We start from the raw sequence: 26,623 nt of genomic DNA, 5'->3' as shown, positions 1-26,623 counted from the left end.
AAGGGCAAAAATCTTCCACACAAATTAAAGCTTTCTATGTTTTCATAAAAATAAGATTTAAAAATTTATTCTGCTATTAAACTATACTAAAGAAATTTTATTCTTAATCCATACCACTATAATAATTAGAAGACTTCAAATAAACATACTTATATTTTTAATGTGTACATCAATTTATCTACTTTTCCACACTGTGCTGAAATATACATTTAAGTCATTCAAGACATCTTATGAAAGTATTAGTCTTTAAAAAAATAGGATACATAGGCCTTGTGTACACGTGTTTACAATTCCATTATACACTCATTCACATATACTTATCCATGCAGAGAACATTGATGGAAGGCTATTTAAGAAACTGTTAATAGTAGCTGCCCTAAGAGCATAACTGGGGTGTTCCATGTTGGAGAAGGAGCACGACTTTTACTTCTGAATTGTAATTAAAGCATATTATTTTTATAACAAAAATTATTTCTAAACCCTACGTAAGGTGATTTAGTAAATATTATCATAAGCCCATTCAAATTATTCACATTGCTTAACTTACTTTTTCTATAAAAAGTGATTGGAAAAAAAGTGATTATTTTATTTCCCAACTAATTTACTTTAGATTAAAACTATTAAGAAAAAAATTACACTGTATTGACTAAAATGTGCTATCAAAAAGCCTTAATGTGCTATCAGCCTTAAAATAGTGAGACGTTGGGGCCGATGCGGTGGTGCAATGGTTAAGTTCGCGAGCTCCAATTCGGTGGCCCAGGGTTCGCCAGTCCGGAACCCGGGCACGGACCTATGCACTGCTTATCAAGCCATGCTGTGGCAGACGTCCCACATGTAAAGTAGAGGAAGATGGGTACAGATGTTAGCTCAGGGCCAATCTTCCTCAAAAAAAAAAAAAAAAAAAAACCCAGTGAGATGCAACACACAAAAGGCAAACACAGAACGTCACATGCTGATATAGTTAGTCAACATGCATGCCACGTAATTCTTAACAAATATCATTAAAATTTTCAAATGCAGGGAAAATGAAAAGAAGAAAAAATTAGAAATTCAAGCAAATTTTATTCAATGTTTAAAGCAATACAATTCTTTTTTACTGTGGTAAAATACACACAACATAAAATTTACCACCTTAACCATTTTTAAGTGCACAGTTCAGTGGTATTAAATACATTCACATTATTATGCAGGCATAACCACCATCCATCCCCATACCTCTTTTCATCTTGTAAAACTGAAACTCTGTACCTATTAAACACTAACTCCCCGTTCTCCCCTCCTCCTAATCCATGGCAACCACCACTACAATTTCTTTCTTTTTTTTTTTTAAAGATTGGCACCTGAGCTAACAACTGTTGCCAATCTTCTTTTTTTTTTTCCCTGATTCTTTTTTTCTCCCCATATTCCCCCAGTACATAGTTGTATATTTTAGCTGCTGGGTCCTTCCAGCTGTGGCATGTGGGACGCCACCTCAACATGGCCTAACGAGCGGTGCCACGTCCGCGCCCAGGATCCGAACCCTGGGCCGCCGAAGCAGAGCGCGTGAACTTAACCACTTGGCCACGGGGCCAGGCCCCAACACCATTATAATTTCTGTCTTTATGATTCTGACTACTATAAGTACTTCACATACGTGGAATCATACAGTATTTGTCTTTTTGCAACTGGCTTATTTTACTCAGCATAACGTCCTCAAGGTTCATCCATATTATAGCATATTGCAGAATGTCCTTCCTTTGTAAGACTGATGATATTTCATTACATGTCTCTACCACATTTTACTTATCCATTTATTGGTCTTGGGTTGCTTCCACATTTTAGTTATTGTGAATACTGCCATTATAAACATGGGTGTACAGATTTATTTTTAAGACCCTACTTTCAATTGTTTTGGGACTATACTCAGAAGTGGAGTTGCTGAATCATCTGCTAATTCTATTTTTAATTTTCTGAGGAACTGCCGAACTATTTTCCACAGTGGCCTACTATTTTACGTTCCCACCAACAATGCACAAGAGTTCCAATTTCTTCATATCCTCACCGACACTTATTATTTTCTGTTATTTTGGTAGTAGCCATCCTAATGGGAGTGAGGTGGTATCTCACTGTAGTTTTGACTTGCATTATCTAATGACCAGTGATGTTGAACATCTTTTTATGGGTTCATTGGTCATTCGTATATCTTCTTTGGAAGAATGTCTATTTAAGTTCTTGCCCATCTTGGAATCAGGTTATTTTGTTGTTGTGGAGTTTTAGAAGTTCTCTATATGTTCTAGATATTAATCCATTATCAGATATATGATTTGCAAATATTTTCTCCCATTTCATGGGTTGTCTTTTTACTCTGTGGATGGTGCCTTGTGATGCAAAAAAATTTTTAATTTTCATGAAGTCTAATTTGTCTATTTTTTCTTCTGTTACCTGTGCCTTTGGTGTCATATCCAAAACATTATTACCAGATCAATTTGTGAAGCTTTTGCTTTATGTTTTTTTCTAAGAGTCTTATTGTTTTAGCTCTTACACTTAGGTCCATTCTGAATTAATTTTTCCATATGGTTTTATATAAGGGTCCAACTTCATTCTTTTGCATGTGGTTATCCAGTTTTCCCAGCACCATTTGTTTAAAGAATGTTCTTTACCCATTTTCCACCCTTGTCAAAAAGTCATTTGACCATATATGTGAAGGTTTATTTCTGGGGTCTCTATTCTATTTCATTGGTCTATATATCTTTCATGCCAACACCACACTATTTTGATTACTGTAGCTTTATTCTAAGTTTTGAAATCAGGAAGTGTGAATCCTCTAGTTTCGTTGTTGTTTTTCAAGATTGTTTTGGCTATTTGGGTCCCTTAAGATTGTAGATGAATTTTAGGATGGGTTTTCTATTTCTACAAAAAAAAAGTCACTGGGATTTTAATAGGGACTGCATTGAATCTGCAGATTGCTTTGGGTAGTATTGACACTTTAACACTTTAAATTTTCCAATCCATGAACACAGGATATCTTTCCATTTATTTACATCTTCTTCAATTTGTTTCAGCAATGTTTTGTAGTTTCCATTGGATAAATCTGTCACATCCCTGGTTAAGTTAATTTCTAAGTCTTTTATTCTTACTGGTGCTACTGCAAATGGAATTGTTTTGGTAATTTCCTTTTCAGATTGTTCACTGTTTGTGTGTAGAAATGCAACTGATTTTTGTATGTTGACTTAGTATCCCGCTACTGTGTTGAATTCATTTATTAGTTCAATCAGCTTTTCTGTGGAATCTTTAGTTTTCTACAAATAACATCATATCATCTACAAACAGAGACAATTTTACTTCTTCCTTTCCAATTTGCATGCCTTTTATTACTTTTTCTTCCTCTGGCTAGAAACTTCCAGTACTATATTGAATAGAAGTGAAAGCAGGCTACTCTGCCTTATTCCTGATCTTACAGGAAAAACTTTCAGTCTTTCACCATTGAGTATGATGTTTGCTGTGGGTTTTCCATATACTGTTTTTATTATGTAGATGTAGTTTCCTTCTATTCCTATTTTGTTGAGTGTTTTATCAAGAAAGGGTGTTGAATTTTGTCAAATGCTTTTCTGCATCAATTGAGATGATCACATGGGTTTTTTGCTTCATTTTGTTGATGTAGCTTATTACACTGATCAATTTTTGTATGTTGAACCATTCTTGCATTCCAGGAATAAACCCCACTTGGTCATGGTGTATAATCCTTTTAATATGCTGCCAAATTCTGTTTGCTAGTATTTTGTTGAGGATTTTTGTGTCAGTGTTCATACAGGATATTGCTCTGCAGTTTTCTTGTAGTGTCTTTGTCTGGCTTTGGTATCAGGGTTATGCTGGCCTCATAGAATGAGTTAGGAAGTGCTCTCTCCTCTTCAGTCTTTGAGAAGGATTGGCATTAGTTCTTTAAGTGCTTGGTAGAATTCACCAGAGATGCTGTCAGATCCAGGACTTTTCTTTGTTGGAAGATTTTTTATTACTGATTCAATCTCATTAGTAGTCATAGGTCTATTCAAAGTTTCTACTTATTTGTGATTTAGTCTTCAAAGTTTTGTGTGGGGCCAGCCGCATGGCTGAGTGGTTAAGTTCACGCACTCTGCTTCAGTGGCCCAGGGTTTCACCGGTTCAAATCCTGGGTGTGGACATGGCACCTCTCATCAAGCCACGCTGAGGCGGCGTCCCACATGCCACAACTAGAAGGACCCGCAACTAAAAATACACAGCTATGTACCAGGGAGCTTTGGGAGAAAAAGGAAAAATAAAGCCTTAAAAAATGTTTGGTGTTCCAGGAATTTGTCTATTTCATCTACGTTACTAATTTTTTGGCATACAACTGTTTGCAGTACTTGCTTATAATTCTTTTTATTTCTATAGAATCAGTAGTAATGTCTCCACTTTCATTTCTGATTTTAGTAGTTTGAATTTTTTTCCTTAAAAGAATTTTTTTTTAAACATAGCTAGCTAAAGGTTTGTCAATTTTGTTGATCTTTTCGAAGAACAAATTTTTAATTTCATGATTTTTCTCTATTGTTTTCCTATTCTTTATTTCCTTTATCTCTGCTCTAATCTTTATTATTTCCTTCTTTCTAAAAGCTTTGGGTCTAGTTAGTTCTCCTTTTTCTAGTTCTTTAAGTTGAAAAGTTAGGTTGTTCATTTGAGATTTTTTTTTTTAATGTAAGCATTTCCAGCTATAAATTTCTATCTTAGCACTGCTTTCACTGCATCCCACAACTTTTGGTAAGTTTTATTTTCATTTTCATTCACCTCTAGTATTTATCAACTCCCCTGTGATTTCATCTTTAATCCACTGGTTGCTTACATGTGTATTGTTTAATTTCCACAACTTTGTTAGTTTTCCAGTTTTACTTTTGTTATTGATTTCTAACTTCATCCCATTGAGGTCAGAGAAGGTACTTTTTAGGATATTTGTCTTAATCTACTGAGATTTAATTTGTGGCCTAACATTTGGTCTATCCTGGAAAATGCCTCATATTCCCTTAAGAAGAATGTGTACGTTGTAGTTTTGGGGTAAAATGTTCTGTATAAGTCTGTTAGATCTATTGTTTTTTTTGTGTTGCTTAAGTTTTCTATTTCCTTACTTATCTTTGCCTGGTTGTTCTACTCATTATTGTAAGTAGGGCAGTGAAGTCTCCAACTATCATCGTAGAACTATGTCTCCCCTCAATTCTGTCAGCTTTTGCTCAACATATTTTGACAGTCTGTCATTAGGTACGTAAACCTTTATAATTGTTATATCTTCTTGTTGTATGAAACTTCTATTACTACATAATGTCCTTTTTGATTTAAAGTCTATTGTAGGCACCAGCCCCGTGGCCGAGTGGTTAACTTCACGCACTCTGCTTCCGCAACCCAGGGTTTGCTGGTTCAGATTCCAGGTGCAGACCTAGCGGCACTCATCAAGCCATGCTGAGAGAAGTGTCCTACAAAGAAGAACTAGAAGGGGGCCGGCCCATGGCCAAGTGGTTAAGTTTGCGTGCTCGGCTTCGGCAGCCCAGGGTTTCACTGGTTCGAATCCTGGGCGAGGACACGGCGCCACGTATCAGGCCATGCTGAGGCAGCATCCCACATGCCACAACTAGAAGGACCCACAACTAAAAAGATATACAACTATGTACTGGGGGGATTTGGGGAGAAAAAGCAGGAAAAAAAAAAAAGATTGGCAACAGTTGTTAGCTCAGGTGCCAATCTTTAAACAGAAACAAAGAAGAAGAACCAGAAGGACCTACGATTGGGTATACAACTATGTGCGGGGGGCTTTGCAGAGGAGAAGAAAAAAAGTTATCATAAAGTCTATTTTCTCTGTTATTCTACTCTTTTTTGGTTACTATTTACATGGAATTCTTTTTCCATCCTTTCACTTTCAACTTGTTCATGTCTTTGGACCTCAAACTAGTCTCTTGGAGACACCATATAGTTGGATCACATGTTTTTATCCATTCTGCCCATTCTCTGTCTTTTGATTAGAGAGTTTCACCCATTTACATTTAAAGTAATTACTGCTAAGAAGGGACTTAACTTCTGTCATTGTGTTATTTGTTTTCTATATGTCCTATGCCTTTTTTGTCCCTCAATTCCTGTATTTCTGTCTTCTTTTGGGTTAACTGATTTTTTTTGTAGTGACATGTTTAAATTTAGTATTTCCTTTGTGCATATTCTATAGCTATTTTCTTTGTAGCTACTAAGGGGATTACATGTAACAAACTAAAGTTATAACACTCTAATATGAATTTATACCAGCTTAACTTCAATAACATACAAAAACTCTGCTCCTTTACAGCTCTGTCACCACCCTTTTTGGTCCTTGATGTCAGAAAACTACATCTTTTACATTGTGTGACTAAAAACATTAATAATTCTTTTAAATGCATTAGTCTCCTAATTTATGCAGAAAACAAGATTTGGAGTTACAAACCAAGATTACAGTAATATTAGCTCTTACACTAATAATTATTTTTACTTTTTTTAAACATATTAGTCTCTTAAATCATGTAGGAAAAAAACAAAAAGCACATTGTTACAATAGCACTAGCTCTTATAATTGCCCATGTATTTACTTTCATTAAGATCTTTATTTATCCATATAACTGAGTTACCATCTAGTGTCCATTCATTTCACCTTGCAAGACTTTCTTGAATATTTCTTGCAAGGCAGCTCTAGTGATCATGAACTCCCTCAACTTTTGTTTAACTGCGAATGTCTTAATTTCTCCCTCCCTTTATTTTTCTTGGCTGAGGAAGATCTGCCCTGAGCTAACATCTGTGCCAATCTTCCTCCTTTTTTGCCTGAGGAAGGTTAGCCTGACCTAACGTCTGTGCCAATCTTCCTCTATTTTGTGTGTGGGTCGCTGCCTCAGCATGGCTGAGGAGTGGCGTAGGTTCACTCCTGGGATCCAAATCCATGAACCTGGGCTGCCAAAGCAAAGTGTGCAGAACTTTAACCACTATGCCACAGGGCCAGCCTCTCTCCCTCACTTTTAAAGGACAGATATGCTAAATATAGGATTCTTGGTTGACAGGTTTTGTTTGTTTGTTTGTTTTAGCATTTTGAATATATCGAGCACTGTTCTAGTCTCCAAAGTTTCTGATGGGAAATTTGCTAATAATCTTATTGAGGATCTCTTGAATGTGATGATTTGCTTCTCTCTTGCTGTTTTCCAATTTGCTCTTTGTCTTTGGATTTTTAAAGTCTGATTATAATGTGGGTCTCCCTAGTTCATCCTGCTTGGAGTTCATTGAGCTTCCTCAATGTCTTTCACCAAATTTGGGAAGTTTTCAGCCATCATTTCTTCAAATGCTCTTCCTGCTCCTTTCTCTCACTCTCTTTTCCTTCTGGGACTCCCATGATGCGTATGTTGGTCCTCTTGATGGTGTCCCACAGGCCTCTTAGGCTCTGTTCACTTTTCTTCAATCTTTTTTCTTTCTGTTCTTCAGCCTTAATAATTTCCATTGTCCTATCTTCAAGTTCACTGATTCTTTTTTGCCTGCTCAAATCAGCTTTTGAATCTGTCTAGTAAATTTCACATTTCCATTATTGTATTTTTCAGCTCCAGAATTTATTATTGGCTTCTTTATGGTTTTCTATCTCTATATTGATATTTTGTTCATAATCACTTTCTTGACTTTCTCCAAACCTTGCCTTAGTTCTTTGAGCATCTTTAAGAAAACTATTTAAAATATTTGTATATCTACCATTAGGTCTTAAGGGACAATTTCTGGTGATTTATTTTTTTCCTTCGAATAAGGCCATACTTTCTTGTTTCTTTGTATGCCTTGTGATTTTTTTGTTGAATGCTGGACATTTGAATCTAATAATGTGGTAACTCTGGAAATCAGATTTTATCCTTTCCCCATGGTTAGCTGTTTTTTGTTATTGTTTTTGTTAATGGTTTTTCTTTTTCTTTTTTCTTTTTTTTTTTTAAAGATTGACACCTAAGCTAAAAACTGTTGCCAAACTTTTATTTTTAATTTTTTTTAAAAAGATTGGCACCTGAGCTAACAACTGTTGCCAATCTTCTTTCTTTTCTTTTTTTCCCTGCTTTTTCTCCCCAAGTCCCCCAGTATATAGTTGTATATTTTAGTTGTGGGTCCTTCTAGTTGTGGTATGTGGGATGCTGCCTCAGTGTGGCCTGACGAGTGATGCCATGTCTGTGCCCAGGATCCAAACCAGCAAAACCCTGGGCAGCCGAAGCAGAGCACACAAACTTAACCACTCGGCCATGGGGCCAGCCCCTGTTTTTCTTTTTATTAATGTAGAGTGTCTCTGTCCTGAGGATCAGCCTAAGGTGTAAATTTAATTTCTCAGGTTTTTCTGAGCATGTGTGGTCACTTTCAAATTTTCCCCATATATGCTGTTCTTTTTAAATGTCCTAGTTTTTAATGTCTGGCTCCCAAAAGTAAAAATGAAAAGTGAAAAAATAAAGTAGGGGGAAGGGCACAGGACTTTAAGTCCCCTGGAAGTCACTTCAGCCAGAAGGGGAAGGACTTGCAATAAGACAGGGGTGGGGGGGATGCAATACAATAGCCGCACACCTCTTCGCAACTGTGACCAAAACCGGCATTCAGTGCTCAGAATACAGATCTCTGATATTTGGAGGACCGGGTCCTTTTTGCTCACCTAGCTCCAGGAAGCTGTGTGCAAGGTGCTCCAGAAACATGTGCACAGCTTCCTGCCATGTGACTAGGGATGGGGGAATAGGTAGCTGCTACTATGCTAAGAGCTGAAATTGAATGAAATTAAGCACAATTCATTGTCCAAGTCTTCCTCTGCAAGTTGCTAGCCTTCAACAGACTCCAGAGTTCCAAAATAGTTACATCAGTCAGACTCTGCCAATGTAATTGTCGTTTAAGTGGGAAGACAGATTCCTGGGGCTTCCTACTCCACCACCTTTCCAGAATCTCGATATAATTATTTAAGACCTTTAAATATTCTACATTAAAAAGAATCCAAGGTACTTTGCCCTACTGCACATATATGGATATACATGTATATATGCTTATAATTAGGAATATATGAATACTTAAACATAAACATGTGATCCACATTTACACACATATATATACATGAATGTCTATATGTACAAGATATGAGTGTGATATACGCACGTGCTTATGTATAAAATATGTGTACAATATATGTGTATGTATATGTGTGTGTCCATACAGAAATAATTATTTGATGCTGAACTCAAAACATACACAGAAATATGTCCTTCAAGAGCAGGTCAACACATTCATAATATAAATACAAGTTGAAACAAATAAGCATGTTATTCTTCTAAGATAATTATAAAAATATAAAACGAGCTGAAAGACTTTTAACTGAAATCATAAGATACCATTTTAAAAAAGCACCACTCATCCCACCAGTTAAAAAGAAACTATGAAAACGGGGAGATAAATATTTGACAGACTACAAATTCAGGAATTACCTACTAAGAAGTTTATCTGCTACACATACCAAAAGAATATTTCTCTAATTTTTTCACACTAAAATTGTTAATCAAGAGACATAAAATATTTTCCTCTTCAATCTCTAAGAAACACAGTTGAAGGCAATCTTTAAAGCAGTATTTGACATGCAGAAATGGAAGAAGAAATTAATTACCCCAAAAGACTAAAATGTATTCCAAACTTAAAAGTATTCCAAAAGGACTGGAGATACCTGTTTTAAAATTAAATAAAGGTGTTGGAGTTTGTCTATATTTCCAAAACCCAATTCAAAGAACCATTAACATAGGATAACTTTGTTTTCAAAAGGACTATTTATATTTTTCCAATTTATGAAAAATAAGTAACAGGATAACATCAACAAGATGGTGGAATAGGAAGCATAGAAGCCTTCTTCCCACTCCATGAACATACTGATTCAATAATAGTACACACACAAATTCCCTTTGTGAGAAATCCAGAAACTGGTTCAGAGGCTCCTGCACCCTGGGCAAGAGTAAAACCAGCCACATTGAAGCTGGTAGGAGAATTTGAGACAGCCCCTTGCCATAATCCCTATGCTCAATACAACATCATAAAATCCCACTTCCCAGCTTCTCCCTAGGGAGGAAAAGAATCGGACCACATGTCCAAAGTTCCAAAATTTCCAGGCTGCCCAAGGGACTGGCTTCTATCTCACCCGTCTCAGTGCACTGACAAGACCCAGTATACACAAGATGCTTGGTAAACAGTGAGAACAAAGATGGCAGATTGAATTAGCACACAGGCAATTTCCACAGCATCTTCCCCCAACTCCGCAAAGTGTGAATGGGCCCCAAATCCCCGATCCAGCTTCTCCTCCCTGGGGAGGAAATGACGTGAACCACATGTCTTAACATTTCAATATTTCTGGGAACTTCCCAAGGAACTGGCTACTGTCTTGCCTATCTCAGAGCACTGATGGGACTCCGCATACTTTAGATGCCTGGGGACCAGTAAAAACAAAGGCAGGGGTTTGGACTAGCACAAAGGTTTGTGAGTTTCCCAAAAATCTCTGGCTGGGCTAATTGGTGAGAATCTTCTCCTGTACGAGGCCAGTCCATGAAGACTGGAAGAGGAGTTTGTTTTTTATAATGTGGAGATACCAACACAAAGGGTCGAGGAAATGAAGTAACAGGAAAATATGTCCCAAAGGAACAAGTTAAATCTCCAGAAACCAACCCTAATGAAACCGATAGATGACTTACCTGACAGAGAAGGCAAACTAACCATCATAAAGATGCTCATCCAGGTCAAGAGAAATGCATGAACAAAGTGAGAATTGCAACAAAGAGATAGAAAATATTAAAAAGTGCCAAACATAAAGCTTGGAGCTGAAGAGTACAATAAACTAACTGAAATATTCACTAGAGGGGTTTAACATCAGACTAGATCCAGAAAGGATCAGTGAAATCAAAGACAAGTCATTGGAAATTATCTAATCAAAGGAGTAAAAAGAAAAATTATGAAAGAGTTAAGAAAGCCTAAGGAATTTAAAGGGACACCATTCAGCACACTAATACACACATTATAGGAGCCCCAGAAGGAGGAGAGAGAGAGAAAGGAGCATAAAGCTCATTAAAAGAAATAATAGGCCGGCCCTGTGGTTGAGTGGTTAAGTTCACGCACTCCACTTTGGTGGCCCAGAGTTTTGCCGGTTTGGATCCTGGGCATGGATATGGCACTGCTCATCAGGCCATGCTGAGGCAGTATCCCACATACCACAACTAGAAGGACCAACAACTAAAAATATACAACTATGTACCAGGGGGCTTTGGGGAGAAAAAGGAAAAATAAAATCTTTAAAAAAAAAAAAAAGAAAGAAAGAAAGAACAGTAAGAGCTGAAAACTTCCAACTTCTGAGGAAGGAAATGGACATCCAGATCCAGGAAGCCCAAAAATGAGCTCAAAGAATTCAACACCTAGACACATTATAATCAAATTGTCAAAAGTCAAAGAGAATTTTGAAAGGAACAAGGGAAAAGTAAGTCAAAACATACAAAGGTGCCCCCATAAGACTATTAGTTGTTTTTTCAGCAGACACCTTGCAGGCCAGAAAGGAGGGAGATGATATATTCAAAGTGCTGAAAGGAAAAAATTCCCAACCAAGAATACTATAACAAAACTGTCCTTCAAAAATGAAGGAGGAAGACATTCTCAAACAAACAAAAGCTGAGGGAGTTAATCACTAGTAGACCTGTCTTACAAGAAATGCTAAAGGGAGTTCTTCAAGTTGAAATGAAAGTACTATAAACAGCATATGAAAGCACAGAAAGTATAAAACTCACTAGTACAGATAAATATGCAAATACAAAATACTGTAATACTGTAACAGTAGTAGGTAAATCACTTTAATCCTAGTATAAAAGTCAATAGTATTAAAAATAACTAACTATAAGAATATGTTAATAGATATACAATATAAAAATATGTAAATTGTGACATCAATAACAGAAAGTATGTGGGGGAGGTAAAGTAAACGTGCAGAGTTTTGTATGCAATTGAAGTTAAGATGTTATCAGCTCAAAATAAATTATTATAACCATAAGATGTTTTACATAAGCCCATGGTAACCACAAAGGAAACAGCTATAGAAGATATACAAAAGAAACGAAACAAACCAAAGCATATCAAAACAAAAAAATCAATGAAACACAAAGTAAGAGAGCAAGAGAGGAAAAGGACAAAAGAACTATAAAACAGAAAAAATTAACAAAACAGCAACAGTAAGTCTTTCCCCATCAATAATTACCTTAAATGTAAATGTATTAAACTCCTCACTTAAAAGATAAAGACCATCTGAAAGAATGAAAAAACAAGATCCAACTATATGCTGTCTACAAGAGACTCACTTTAGATTTAAGGACACAGATAGGCTGAGAGTGAAGGGCTGAAAAAAAGATATTCCCCGCAAATGGCAACCAGAAAAGAGCAGGGGTGCTATAATCACCTAAGACAAAATGAATTTTAAGACAAAAACTGTCACAAGAGACAAAGAAGGAAATTATATAATAATATAAATATACATACACCCAATATCAGAGCATCTAAATATATAAAACAAATATTGGCAGAACTGAAGGAAGAAATAGACAGCAATAAAATAAGAGTAGGAGACTGCAAGACCCTACTTTCAATAATTGATGGAACAACCAGACAGAAAATCAAAGTGGACTTGAACAATGTTATAGACCAAATGGATCTAATAAACATATAGAGAACATTTTACCTAACATCAGCTGAATACACATCTTCTCAAGCACACATGGAACATTCTCCAAGTTAGATCACATGTTAGGTCACAAAACAAGTATCTTTTCCAGCCACAATGAAATGAAACTAGAAATCAATAGCTGCGAGAAGACCGAATATTCACAAATATGTGCAAATTAAAAGTACATTCTTGAATCAATGGGTAAAAGAAGAAATCAAAAGATAAACTAGAAAATATGTTGAGACAAACAAAAACAAAAATACAACATACCAAAACCTATAGAATGCAGCAAACGCAATATTAAAAGGGAGGTTTATAGCAATAAATGTCTACATTATAAAAAGAAGATCTCAAATAAATAACCTAACTTTACACCTCAAGGAGCTAAAAAAAGAAGAACAAACTAAGGCCAAAGGTAGCAGAAAGAAGGAATAATAAAGATTATAGCAGAAATAAAATACAGAATAGAAGGACAATAGAAAAAAAATCAATGAACTAAGAGCTGATGTTCTGAAAAGGTAAACAATGTTGACAAACCTTTAGCGAGACTAAGAAAAAAAGAGAGGAGATAAATAAAATCAGAAATGCAAGAGGACATATTACATTTGAAGCCACAGAAATATAAAGTATCCTAAGAGACCACTATGACCAGTTATATGCCAACAAATTGGATAATCTAGAAGACATGGATAAATTCTAAAAACATACACACTACCAAGACCAAATCATGAAGAAATAGGAAATCTGAACAGACCTAAAACTAGTAAGGAGATTGAATTAGCAATAAAAAAATCTCCTAACAAAGAAATGCCCAGGACCAAATGGCTTCACAGGTGAATTCTACCAAACATTTAAAGAAGAATTAACACCAATCCTTCTCAAATTCATCCAAAAAATTGACAAGGAGGGAAGACTTCCAAACTGATTTTACAAGGCCAGCATTACCCTGATACCAAGGCCAAAGACACAAAGAAACCTACAGACCAATATCCCTGATGAACACAGATGCAAAACCCCTCAACAAAATATTAGCAAACCAAATCCAAAACCAATTAACATTCATTGACAGAATGAAGGATAAAAATAACATGATCATCTCAACAGGTGCATAAAAAGCATTTGGCAAAATTCAACACCCTTTCATGAAAAAAAAAAAGTCATCAAACTAGGAACAGAAGGAAATTACCTCAACATAATAAAGGCCATATATGCAAAACTCCCAGTAAAAATCGTATTCAACAGTGAAAAACTAAAAGCTTTTCCTCTAAGATCAAGAACAAGACAAGGATGCTGACTCTTGCCACTTCTATTCAACATAGTACTAGAAGTCCTAGCCAGAGCAATTATGCAAAAAAAAAAAAAGAAAGAGAGAAAAGAGGTACAAAAATCCGAAAGCAAGAAGTAAAATTATCTCTGTTTGCAGATAACATGATCTTATACATAAAAAACCCCAAAGACGCCACTACAGAAAACTGCTAGAGTGAATCCACTAAAGTTGCAGAACACAAAACTCAGTTCCATTTCTATATGCTAACAAAAAACTATCTGAAAAGGAAATTAAGAAAACAACCACATTTATAACAGAAACAAAAACAATAAAATACTTAGGAATAAATTAAGGAGGTCAAAGACTTGTATGCTGAAAACTACAAAACATTAAATCAAGAAATTAAAGAAGATACAAATAAATGGAAAGACATCCTGTGCTCATGGACTGAAAGACTTAATATTGTTAAAATCTCCATAGTACCCAAAGTCATCTACAGATTCAATACAATCCCTATCAAAATCCCAATGGCATTTTTAACAGAAATAGAAAAAACAATCCTAAAATTCATATGGAACCACAACAGACTCTGAAAAGCCAAAACAATCTTAAGAAAGAAGAAAGGTGGAGGCATCACATTTCCTGATTTCAAAATATATTACAGGAGCTGGCCTGGTGGCATACTGGTTAGATTAGTGCGCTCTGCTTTGGTAGCCTGGGGTTCGCAGGTTCAGATCCCAGGCGTGGATCTATGCACCACTCACCAAGCCATGCTGTGGTGGCGTCCCACCTGCAAAATAGAGGAAGATTGCCACAAATGTTAGCTCAGTGACAATCTTCCTGAAGCAAAAAGAGGAAGACTGGCCACAGATATTAGCTCAGGGCCAATCTTCCTCACAAAAAAAAAAAAAAAAAAAAAAACCCAACATGCACACACACACATATAACACAAAGCTATAGTAATTAGAACAGTACTGGCATAAAGAAAGACATAAAGACCAACTGAACAGAATAGAGGGCCCAGAAATAAATTTAAGCATAGCCAATCAACTAGTCTTCATCAAGGGTGCCAAGAATATACACTGAGCAAAGGATAGTCTCTTCAACAAATGGTGTTGGGTAAACTGGATATCCACATGCAAAAGAATGAATTGGACCCTTATCTTACACTCTAGTCAAAAAAATCAACTCAAAATGGATTAAAGACTTCAACGTTATACTTAAAACTGTAAAACTCCTATAAGACAACATAAGGGAAAATCTTCATGACATTGGTCTTGGCAATGATTTCCTGGATATGACAACAAAAGCACAGGCAACAAAAGAAAAGTCCACATGTGAGACTACATTAAAACAAGAAGCTTTTGCACAATAAAGGAGATAATTAACAGAGTGAAAAGGCAACCTACAGAATGGGAGAAAATATCTGTAATACATATATCTGATAAGGGATTAATATTCAAAAAATATAAGGGAACTCCTATAACTCAATAGCAAAAGAACAAATAACCCAAACAAAACTGGGCAAAGGACTTGAACAGAAATTTCTCCAAAGAAGACATACAAATGGCCAACAGGTATATTAAAAAAACATTCAACATCACCAATCAGGGAAATGCAAATCGAAACCAGAATGAGATATTACCTCACATCTGTCAGGATGTCTAGTATCAAAAACAAAAGATAAGTGTTGGCGAGGATGTGGAGAAACTGGAACCGTGCTAGACCATCACTGGGAATGTAAAAGGGTACAGCCACTAAAGAAAACAGGGTGAACGTTCCTCAAAAAATTAAAAGTAGAACTATTATATGATCCAGCAGTCCCACTAATGGGTATTTATCCAAAAGAACTGAAATTGGGATCTCGAAGAGCTATTAGCACTCCTATGTTCACTGCAGCATTATCACAACAGGCAAGATATGGAAACAACCTGAAGGCCCATCAGTGGAAAAAAGGATACAGAAATGTGGTATAGACATATAATGGAATATTATTCAGTCTTAGAGGAAACCCTGCCATATGCAACAACATGGATGAACCTTCAGGACATCGTGCAAGGTGAGATAAGCCAGTCACAGAAGGACAAATACTGCCTGATTCCACCTACCTGAGGCATCTAGGATAGCTGAACTCACAAAGCAGAGGGTAGGTGGTTGCCGGGGGCAGGGGTAGGGAGAAATGAGAAGCTGCTATTCAACAGGCATAAAGTTTCAGTTATGCAAGATGCATAAATTCTAGAGATCTGCTGTACAACATCATGCCTATAGTTAACAGTACTGTATTATGCACTTAGAAAATTTGTTGAGGGTAGATCTCATGTTAAATGTTCTTACCACATTTTTTTTAAAAAAGTGATAATTCTAGATCAAAATAGAAATATTTTTAAAATAAATATTCAGCCCATCACAAGCCTAACTCACTTGCCTCAATAAAAATTATGACAAAGGGGGCCAGCCCAGTGGCGCAGCAGTTAAGTGCGCATGTTCCACTTTGGTGGCCCACGGTTCGCCGGTTCAGATCTCGGGTGCGGACATGGCACTGCTTGGGAAGCCATGCTGTGGTAGGCGTCGCACATATAAAATAGAGGAAGATGGGCATGGATGTTAGCTCAGGGCCAGTCTTCCTCAGCAAAAAGAGGAGGATTGGCAGCAGATGTTAGCTCAGGGCTCATCTTCCTCAAAAAAAAAAAGCTTTGAATTACTAAAAAAAAAAATTATGACAAAGTTAAGGAACTTGTGTTTTCAACTGTCTGGAAGTACATAAAGAAAGGAAGGATGCAACTCTTTCTAGACATTTCCTTCTTAAAATAGAACTAGTATGGGGCTGGTCCTGTGGCTGAGTGGTTAAGTTTGGCGCTGGGCTTCGGGGGCCCAGGGTTTTGCCGGTTCGAATGCTGGGCACGGACACAGCACCGCTCATCAAGCCATGCTGAGGCAGCGTCCCACATGCCACAACTGGACGGACCCACAACTAAAATACACAACTATGTACCGGGGGGCTTGGGGGAGAAAAAGGAAAAATAAAAATCTTTAAAAAAAAAAAAAAGAACTAGTAATAGCCATCGTTGGCCAGGGAAACATAAGGAAATATGTTTTAGTGAAATACACTGTCTGGGAATACTTTTTGAGGCAGTATACTGGGATAATGGGAAGAACACAGGTTTGAGAAAAAGACCTGGGTTCAAAATACCAGTGTTTTATTTTGTTTAATTAGTAACCACTTATACGACATTAGGTGCCAGGTATTGTTCTAAGCATATTACAAATATTAACTCAGTGTACTAACTCATTTAATCATCATAACAACCTCATGAAGTAAGTACTATTATTATGCTCATTTTACAAATCAGATGAGGAAACCAAGGCCCACAGAAGTCAAGCGATTTGCTGAAGGCCACACAGTTAACAAGTGAGAGAGCTACGATCGGAACCCAACCAGACTGGCTCCAGAGTTTGTGATCTTGGGCCAATAATTTAGTCTCCAAGAGCCTCAGATTCATCTGTAAAACTGAAATTAAAGCAGTAGATCACTAGGATTAAATGCGATAACTCTTGTAAAGTAGCCAGCCCAGAATCCAGAACATAATAGACACTATTTCTACTCTTCCTTTCTCCTGGTAAGCAACCAGGGGCCGACAGTTATTGCAGGATGCTAGGTTTGGGCATAAGTGATGATTTCATGAATTTACAGCTAATTAGAAGGATCTAGTTTAACTCAGTCTATAATAGCAATATGCACGAATGTGCATTAAGGGACATATTAATTGACAAAGAATTTGCTACTATTCAATTAGAAACTCAGTGGGATATGATTTTTATAAGAGCACAGTAGTATAAGAGGTATTGTGATAATCTGAACATTTCCCAATGCCAAAACAATGCTAGAGAAAAATGTATAAGTAGATATACACCTGGTATACCCTAACTGGAGCCAAAATTTTCATTAGAAATACAAAGATAAAAAGTGTCTTTGAATTTTGTTCTTTCTATTCATCTACATTCTCCAACAAAACTTCTGCCGGCATTACCCTCTCCAAGAGGTACATTCTGACATTTGGCAGTTCTGAATCTTTTTTCAGAATGCCATTAACACCCTCCACTCCGGTCCCAGTCGTTCTGGCCTCGTCTCCTGTATTCCACACAGACATGTGGTAAGTAAAATAGTCATCTGAGATAACACTGCAAAGGACTGCAGCAGAAGAACAGAGGGACCCTTCGAGGTAGAAGACTACACTGAGGCTATTTTGAGATGAATTTAAAGAGACCAAAACAGACATAAAATGGTCATCGTAGGGGTAATATTGCAGTAGACCAAAATTGTTGCCAGCAGGTTAAAACATTAAAGAAAGTTCCATTTCAGAAACGAATGTACCTTTATCCTGGGAGGGAAAATTCTTACTACCTGTGAGACCTCTGTCAAGTTACTTAATTTCTCTATCCTCAGTTTCATCTATAAAATGAGGACAATAATAGTAGCTATACTTCACAGGTTATGAAAGCTAAAAGAATTAACACATGTAAAACACTCAGAACAGTACCCAGCACACAAAGAAACGTTCGCTATTATTATCACTGTTGTCAATGTTATCAGCTCCACTGTCATCGCTGTTGTCCTCATCTACCAGGAAACCTGTTTATTTCCGTCTTTTCCTTTCATGGGTTCGTGTTCCTGCTACTGCTCACGGGGCATCGCTTGTTAAATCTCACTTTACTTTGGAACCCATTTCTTGCCTAAACAACATTTTTCAAGTCAATAATTAAAAATTGCCCTCTTCCAACTGAATGTGACATAGTCTCAAGATGGCTTCAGCTAAACCATTATCAGTATTTGCCAGTCTCTCTCATTTAAAACAAAACAAAACTTGACACCAAAACTATTTTATGCACCCTAACAAAGAGGAGAAATGGGAAGACTTCCATTATTTTATAATTCATTTCATATTAGTTTAAATTTTTTTGCATCTTTTGATTGCCAGCATGTCAGTCCAACAACCAATACAATAAGTGAAGTTTCAATAAATTTTCACATATATGTTTTTCTCTCTCTGAAAGTTTTATCATAAGAATCAACACTTAAAGCAGAAATCACAGCAAATAAAAATTAAATGAATACACAAAAGCCTGTCTCATTTCTCTAGGTGACACAATTACATTCAAAATAAGATGTAATACATAATGTACGTATTATAAAAGTTTACTTTATAACACACCTACTAAATGAGATAGTCTCCTCATTTATTGTTTTTTCTAAATGAATCACTAAGGAAAGAATCTAAGACACTGACCCAACTAGAACACAAGTTAGTCTGCTATGACAGTGGCTCAGATTACTAACCTGGAAAACTCTGCGACTTGGACTCTAGCCAGCGTGTGTTGACTAGGTGCTACTGACTGCCTCAGACTAGGTGTATGTTCTTGGACAAAGCACTTCACCTGTTTGGTCCCTAGTCTCCTTATCTGTAAAAGGGGAAGGTGGATTAGATTATCTCCAATTTTTCTTCCTGCTCCAAAAATCCAAGATTATAATCTATTATTTTATAGAAAGTTTAGAATGTTGAAATTTCTCTTATGTGATTCAAGTAAATTCTGTTTGTTACCTATTTCCCCCACTAGATGGTGCTATATGCATAGTTATTCAAGCTACTTGACGAAGCCGGCTGGCAGCTGTCTCTCAAAGGGGAACTTTGAAGCTGTGGGGACTGGACAAGCCCTCCCTCTGGAGGGCTCTCTAGGCCACTTTAGGATATTTAACATCCCTGTCCCTCCACGTCCATTAAACACCAGTAACGCCCACCTCCCCAACCACTGTGACAATCAAAAGCAATCATATACAATACCCTAATAAGAGACGGCCCCCGTTTAAAACCACCAAAAGAAAATTAGCTTTTTTCCCATATTTAAGAAGCAGACACTCAAAAATAAAAATGGGCCATTTCATTGTTTGTGAAGTCAAATAAACAAAACCCATTTCTGTAAATGACTGTCAAGTGTCAAATTCTCTCTATAGCGACAAATGAATATACACACACAACAAAAACAAATAATTAACAGGACACGTTTTGTCAGCTGGTAGCTGGACAGCTAGTTATTATTCTGTGCTTAAGTCACACCTCAGTCCTACCAGTTTTTACTAACTCTATATTAGTCATTCTGACAATTTATATAATGATAAATATCTTTTAAATGAAAAATTAAAACTACAAAAATGTAAATATACAAAATAAAGTCACACACAGCCAATAGCAGAGCAGAAGTAGAGAGCACTCTGGGGAAAGCAAGCTGCTTATTTTCATAGACGTCCCAGGAGTAACTGGATTTTAGTGAGTTTTCCATCTTTGTTTGGCACTGGCCTTAAAAGCTCATAAATCTAATGTGACAGCACATGACCAACAGATCCATCTCTCAGGAGCAGTTCCCATTAACCAAGCTCACAAGACTGACACAAAATCAGAATGCCAACTTATTACTTTATAGGAATAACTGTAACTGCCAAGGTTCCAAGGGCACAGGCCACTTGTGTCCTCAAGTCAATGTTCTCTCCTTTCCAGGCACACCACAAAGGAAGCCAGGCTACAAGCAGCAGGTTGCTTAGTAAAGATAGAATCAGACACAGATTTATGTTATATGATTTGAATATTAAATGATGAGAAGTCAATGGAGTGTGATCCATCAATGTCCAAAAAAAGGATAGCGGCCACAAATAAGGATCAAGTCCAGGATATTCAAAATAACTCTTTAAGGTAGGTACTATCATTATTTCCATTTTTCAGACTAGAAAAGAGACTTGAAGAGGTTGAGTGGCTTGTCTACTACAGTCATGTGGAAGGGCTCAAACACAGCTCTGGCTCTGGAGCCTCAAGCCCTAAGCACGGTGTTGGATAAGGGATAAAATCCTCGAAGCTGCTAACAAAGAAGGCTCTGCCACCTTTCAGCTTGCCCTCGTGATGAGGGCACCCTTGTACTCTACCGACATCTCGGCCACACTGAATTTTCAACTTCTGGACTAGGCATCACCTCTCCTGCCTTCGAACATGTGGTCTGCCATGCCAAAACCATCCCATCAACATCCTCACCAGGCTACTTGCTCCTTAGCTTTCAGATCTCCACTTTAAACATTCCTTTCTCACTCTAATCCCTGGACTAAGTCTTCCTGATCCCTAGATAAAGTTCTATCTCTCTGATATTCGCCCATGGGATCCCATATATCTTTACCATAATAGTTCAAACTGTAAAAATTATTTACTGAACATCTCTGTTTCTTACTTAAATTCTGACCTCCATAAAGGGAGTCAATCACTACACCCTGGTAGATGGTAGGCACACATTAAACACATGTTGATTTAATAAATGAAAATGAACATCATAGGTCAGAGAAGAGCTACCTACATCAATTTAAACAGAGTGCACCTGGGTCCAAAAGATGTCTTCTAATTGACTGTATTAACAGGAAAAAGAATGTGTCAGTCAGAAGTAGAGGGTTAGCCCAGAAACTGCAAAGTCTGGTGGCAAATGCTGGCCAATGTCCATTTAAGTCCTACCTCGAGAAAGTGAATATCCTGGCTTAGTGGACCTGACTCTTATTTGTGGTAGGGTGGAAATTGGAGTCAATGAAAGCTATAATGAGGCCGGTGCAGAAGTCCAGGTAAAAGATGCTACCAGTGGAGATGGAAACATATTGAGATATATCTTATAAGATAGAACTACTGGGCCTTGGTGAAAGTGTGGATGTAAATGATAAAGAAGAAGGAAGTACTAAGGAGGACTCCAGGTTCTCTCCAAAAGGAACTGAATAGAAAGTGGTTTATTTATTGGGAAAAGGAAGACTAAAGAGAAATAGGTGTGAGGGGAAATTAAAGACTTAACACTTAATATATTAGGTTTGAGATACTTGTGAAATAGAAAAGATAAAAAAATAGGCAGACATGTGAATATAAATGACTAAAAGATTAGAGCTCTTAGACTTTAATTGTCTTAGCTCTATGCCATGATAAGTCTATTATTGTTCCTATTCTACAGATGAGGAAAACTGAGGTACAGAAGGGTAAATAACTTGCCCAGGGTCACAGAGCTAGTACTCTCCCTGGCAAAGCAGGTTCTCAAACTTAGGCAGTCTAATTCCAGAGCTCAGTTATTATCACTACACTATATTACTTCTTTGGCAGCAGAATGACACCCCCACACTATGGGGACCCCAGAAAGGTTCAATAATTGCTACTCAGAAAAAAAGGGCTGAGGTATAAAGTTCAAATAGAGAATTAAGCAAAGGTGTCCATAATGAATGAGAAAACCCCATCCTCCTCTTCCCTCTCAACCCCTAAACAATGACAGCCGGTTTTACAGGATTCTTTTGCAGACACTTGAACAGCCACAGAGAAAAAGCCTACATATATTCCACGTGGAGCTTGCCCAAAGAAAGAGCTAGCTCACTATCCTATAATCTAAAGGTGAAGACTACTAGCCTAACCAATGCATACAGAGCTTCTGAAAAGTCTCTTAGTGCCTTCTTATAAAATACAGACAAACATGAATCTCAAATTTGGGGATTCACAGTTCTGGCCGTGAGAGAGTAAGTGGCACTAGATTTGTCCTCCCACCATAAATAACCTTGAAACTGGACAAAATATACGAGGCAAATGTTTTCAGGTACCGGACAAGAGGCAGGACAGACCGTGATCCTTCAGAGAAGAGAAAAACGTAAGGCAATCCCCAGATTTGTACCTGTCTCTGCCTGGGGCAGTTTCCCGACCACAACACAGTGAAGTAGAACCCAAGCACAGCATGGTGAGTCTAGCTGAGCTAAGGAGTTAGGAGACAGTTTAGCGCTGCAGAAGTGGCTAGAATCTGTGGGATAAAATACCAGAGAGAAGTTTGCCCCAGAAACTGGTGTAGAGGTTCCTTGGAGGTTTCTTAAACTGGATTTCATCAAAATTAAAAATGTTTGTTCTGCAAAAAGAAAACCTTGTTAAGAAAAAGACGAGATGAGCCATAGATGAAAGAAAACTACTTTCAAATCACATATCCAACAAATGACTGCATCCAGAATATGTAAAGAATGCTCTAAAGTCAATAACAAGAAAACAATCCAATTAGAATGTGGCAGAAGATTTGAACAGATACTCAACCAAAGAGGAATACAGGTAGCAAATAAGCACATAAAACCATTAGTCAGGTTATAAAAGACTAAATCTTCCACAAGAAGAAATCAATAATGTCTAAACCTAACAAATCAAGAAATTACAAAATAAACATATTACATAGAAATATAGAGGTAAACAGCTAAAATAATTTAAGGTGATTTTCACTTCTGGGTATAAGGGAGGGGCAATGAAGGCTATTATTTTTCATTGTGAGTTTATAATATTAAATGACCTTCTACACTATAATGAAATGTTTGGCTACACACACAAATATATATGTATTTCTTAAAGGTGAATATGGTTAATAGTTTCAAATGTTACTAATAGAAAAAAAACAAGATAAGGTAGGAAAGTAAGCGTGGGATATGACACATGGAAGTAGACAAGCTGATCTTGAGTACCACAATTATGGTAGAGGGATGGGGCAGAAACCAAACGGGAGGGTGGACCTGGAAATTGTACACAGCAGGGACTGAATCACGACTTCACCATTTTCTACCTGTGAACATAAATACCTTAATGTATCTGGGCTTTAGTTCCTTTATCTTTTAAAATGGAGATAATGATCCTAACAAAAACTACTTCGTGAAGTTACTGTAAGGACTAGATAAGGCAACGTATATAAAATACTAAGCACAGTACTGGCACATAATAAACATTAAATGGCAGATGAAGATGTTATTATCTGAAAAGGCAATTATCACAAAATAAATGATAGCATAAATATATTTGAGGTTTTTATACTGTTTCTCCCTTTTGACAGTAAGTAACTTATATTTAGAGATGGCATTTTCATATCCTAAGTGCTCCATAACAAAGATATTACCTGTATTACTACATATTCATCACTTAACATCTGTAGCAATATTGTTTTCTCCTTTGGACTGAATAAACCATAACATCACAACTGGCAAGAGGTCACCTAGTCCACAACACAATACTTAGTGTGTTTTAGAAAACTAAATCATAGTTTTATCTATCCAGATATACTCTGTAAAAAGAATGCGGCTTATGGGGGCTGGCCCCGTGGCTGAGTGGTTAAGCTTGCGCGCTCCGCTGCAGGCGGCCCAGTGTTTCGTTGGTTCGAATCCTGGGCGCAGACAGGGCACTGCTCATCAAGCCATGCTGAGGCAGCGTCCCACATGCCACAACTAGAAGGACCCACAACGAAGAATATACAACTATGTACTGGGGGGCTTTGGGGAGAAAAAGGAAAAATAAAATCTTTTAAAAAAAAATAATAAAAAAAAATGCAGCTTACATATTATAATCAAAGGAATATCAACATTTCTTTACTACTTCTCTAATTTCATTCTTTTTTAAATAAAAGAGAAAATTTAACACCTAAAAACACAAGACTGGCATTTGATTACTCAAACTAGTAATTCTCAAATCTACCCGGATATGAGAATCATCTGGCAGCTCCTAAACATATTCAGATCCAGAGCTTTATCATCTAGCTACTGACTCAGAATTTCCAACAGTAGAGTGTAGAAGACGTATTTTTTTAAGTCTACCCAGCAAACACATAATAAAAGGCAATCTGCAAAAGAAGAAATAAAATAGCCAATGAAAATGAAACAATATGCTCAAATTTACTACTAGGCAAGAAAATGCAAATTTTTAAAAGCAATGAAACAGCATTTTTTGTCCAAATTAACAAAAATTAAAGAGATTGCAAACAGTGCTGACGTGGGTATAAAAAAAAGGCATTCTGATATATCATTGGCAAGATTTGCTATTAACATGTTGGAATAATTGGGAGTATCTTTCAAAAATAAAAATGAAAATGCCAGCAATCCCACCCCACAGCCATAAAAACCCAAGAAGCATAAGGATATGTGTATAAGGAGGCCTATCTCACAATTATTTGTAATAAAAACAACAAACTGGAAATAACCTAAATGTTCATTAATAGGTACATAATTAAATGAATTATCCATACTACAGAATATTAGGGTAGCTATTAAAAAGACTAAGTTGGGGACTTCCTCTTCTAGCAGTGATGGAGTGAGTAGCTTGTGGCAGACCAATGTTCCTGTAAAAACAATTAGAAAACTGGATGACATATAAATATTTGTTCAAAGGTGTTGGAGAGTTACCAAGTTAGCAAGACAAGAGAAGCCAGAATTCCAGAAAAGAAGGAAGCTCACTGAGGTGAGTTTGATCTTCTGTGTGTCACTCATCCCGGTAGCAAATTGGTTAACTTTCGAGCAGTGAATGGCAGAGAGGCTGAGAATACAAGCAGAACTCAAAAGAAACCAAAGTGGAAAGAGGTGACTAAGGAGAGCTTTCAGCAGTCTAACATGGGTAGAGGGCCAAACTCAGAAGTCAGGCTTGACAAGGCAGCCAAATTTGAGATGCTAAGATTTGAAAGGCAAGGGAAACACAGACAACACGATGCCAGTTCACACTTTTTTAAATAAAAAGTGGCCAAAATACTGAGTAGAGATTTCAAGAGTCTCATGGCGCTATGAGAACAAAAAATTAAGTTCAGGAACCACAATGGAGGACTTTGTTACATACTCCAAGCCTTCAGCAGGCTTCCTGAGACAGTAATACCCTTAGGAAGGAAGGTGAACTGGAGGTAAACTGAAACTTATGAAGACTCAGCTCAGCCTCTGACCAACTGGACTGAGCCACTCTATTCTAGCTGTCCACCAGAGTACACACAGAATCCCCTTTGACAGGGGAGATCATTATTCAGAGCTAATATTACTGTTCATGTGAAATATTCAGCATTCAAGCAAACATAAGCAAGCATACCAAGATACAAGATCAAAGGCAAAAACAGACAACGGAAACAGATCCAAAGATAATAAAAACATCAGAGTTAACAAACATGAATGTTTAAAAAAATTCTGATTAACATATTCAAGAAAATTATGACAAAATGGAGAATTTCACCAGAAAATTGAAATTTATAAAAGAGAATTAAATGGAAATTCTAGAATGGAAAAATACAATAACTGAAATGTAAAACTCAAAGATGATTTTAATGGAAGAATGGACAGAGCTGAAATAAGATTAGTGAACTATGAGACAGTAATGGGAAAACACACATGCTGAAAAATGGAGAGACAAGGAAAGAAAATACACACAAAAAAAGAACAACACAAGAGACATACAAAAATCTCTTACATATATATACATATATATAATCCTAATGCCAGAAGAGTAGAGAAAAAATGTTGCAAAAACATTTATGTTATGCACATTATGTTAAAAAATAATTACTGAAAATTTCCCAAACTAATAAAAAGTATCAAGCCACAACAAGCACAATAAATACAAAAAAAAACCACACCTAGACACATCATAGTCAAACTATAGAAAAGTAAAGGCAAGTAGAACATTTTAGCAGTCATGGAACAAAGACTCATTGCCTTCAAAGGAACAACAGAAAGACTAACAGCTGACATCTTAACAGAAACAATAAGTTAGGAACATTGGAATGTCATCATTAACATGTTGAAGGAAAATAATGGCCAATTTAAAATTTTATGG

General features: G+C 36.7%; 1 protein-coding gene across 7 annotated transcripts in view; it reads right to left on the bottom strand.

Annotated features, from left to right (window-relative positions):
- Window positions 1–26,623, bottom strand: part of OMA1 (OMA1 zinc metallopeptidase) — a 93,567-nt gene that overhangs the window by 30,096 nt on the left and 36,848 nt on the right. For 2 of the 7 annotated variants that reach the window (XR_011503368.1, XM_070509801.1), the window contains exon 8: window positions 14,744–14,769. The exons of 4 other annotated variants lie outside the window; for them this stretch is intronic. Coding sequence is in view for 2 of the 3 variants with exons in the window: in XM_070509801.1 (XP_070365902.1) it covers window positions 14,744–14,769 (26 nt within the window). In the remaining variant the exon portion in view is untranslated. Of the gene's footprint in view, window positions 1–147; window positions 879–14,743; window positions 14,770–26,623 lie in introns of those variants that run through there. One more of the 7 variants, XM_070509803.1, reaches the window with a different exon arrangement.

This window comes from Equus asinus, chromosome 5 (assembly GCF_041296235.1).
Source record: "Equus asinus isolate D_3611 breed Donkey chromosome 5, EquAss-T2T_v2, whole genome shotgun sequence".
Lineage (NCBI taxonomy): Eukaryota > Metazoa > Chordata > Mammalia > Perissodactyla > Equidae > Equus > Equus asinus.
This window is presented reverse-complemented; position numbering and strand designations above follow the sequence as displayed.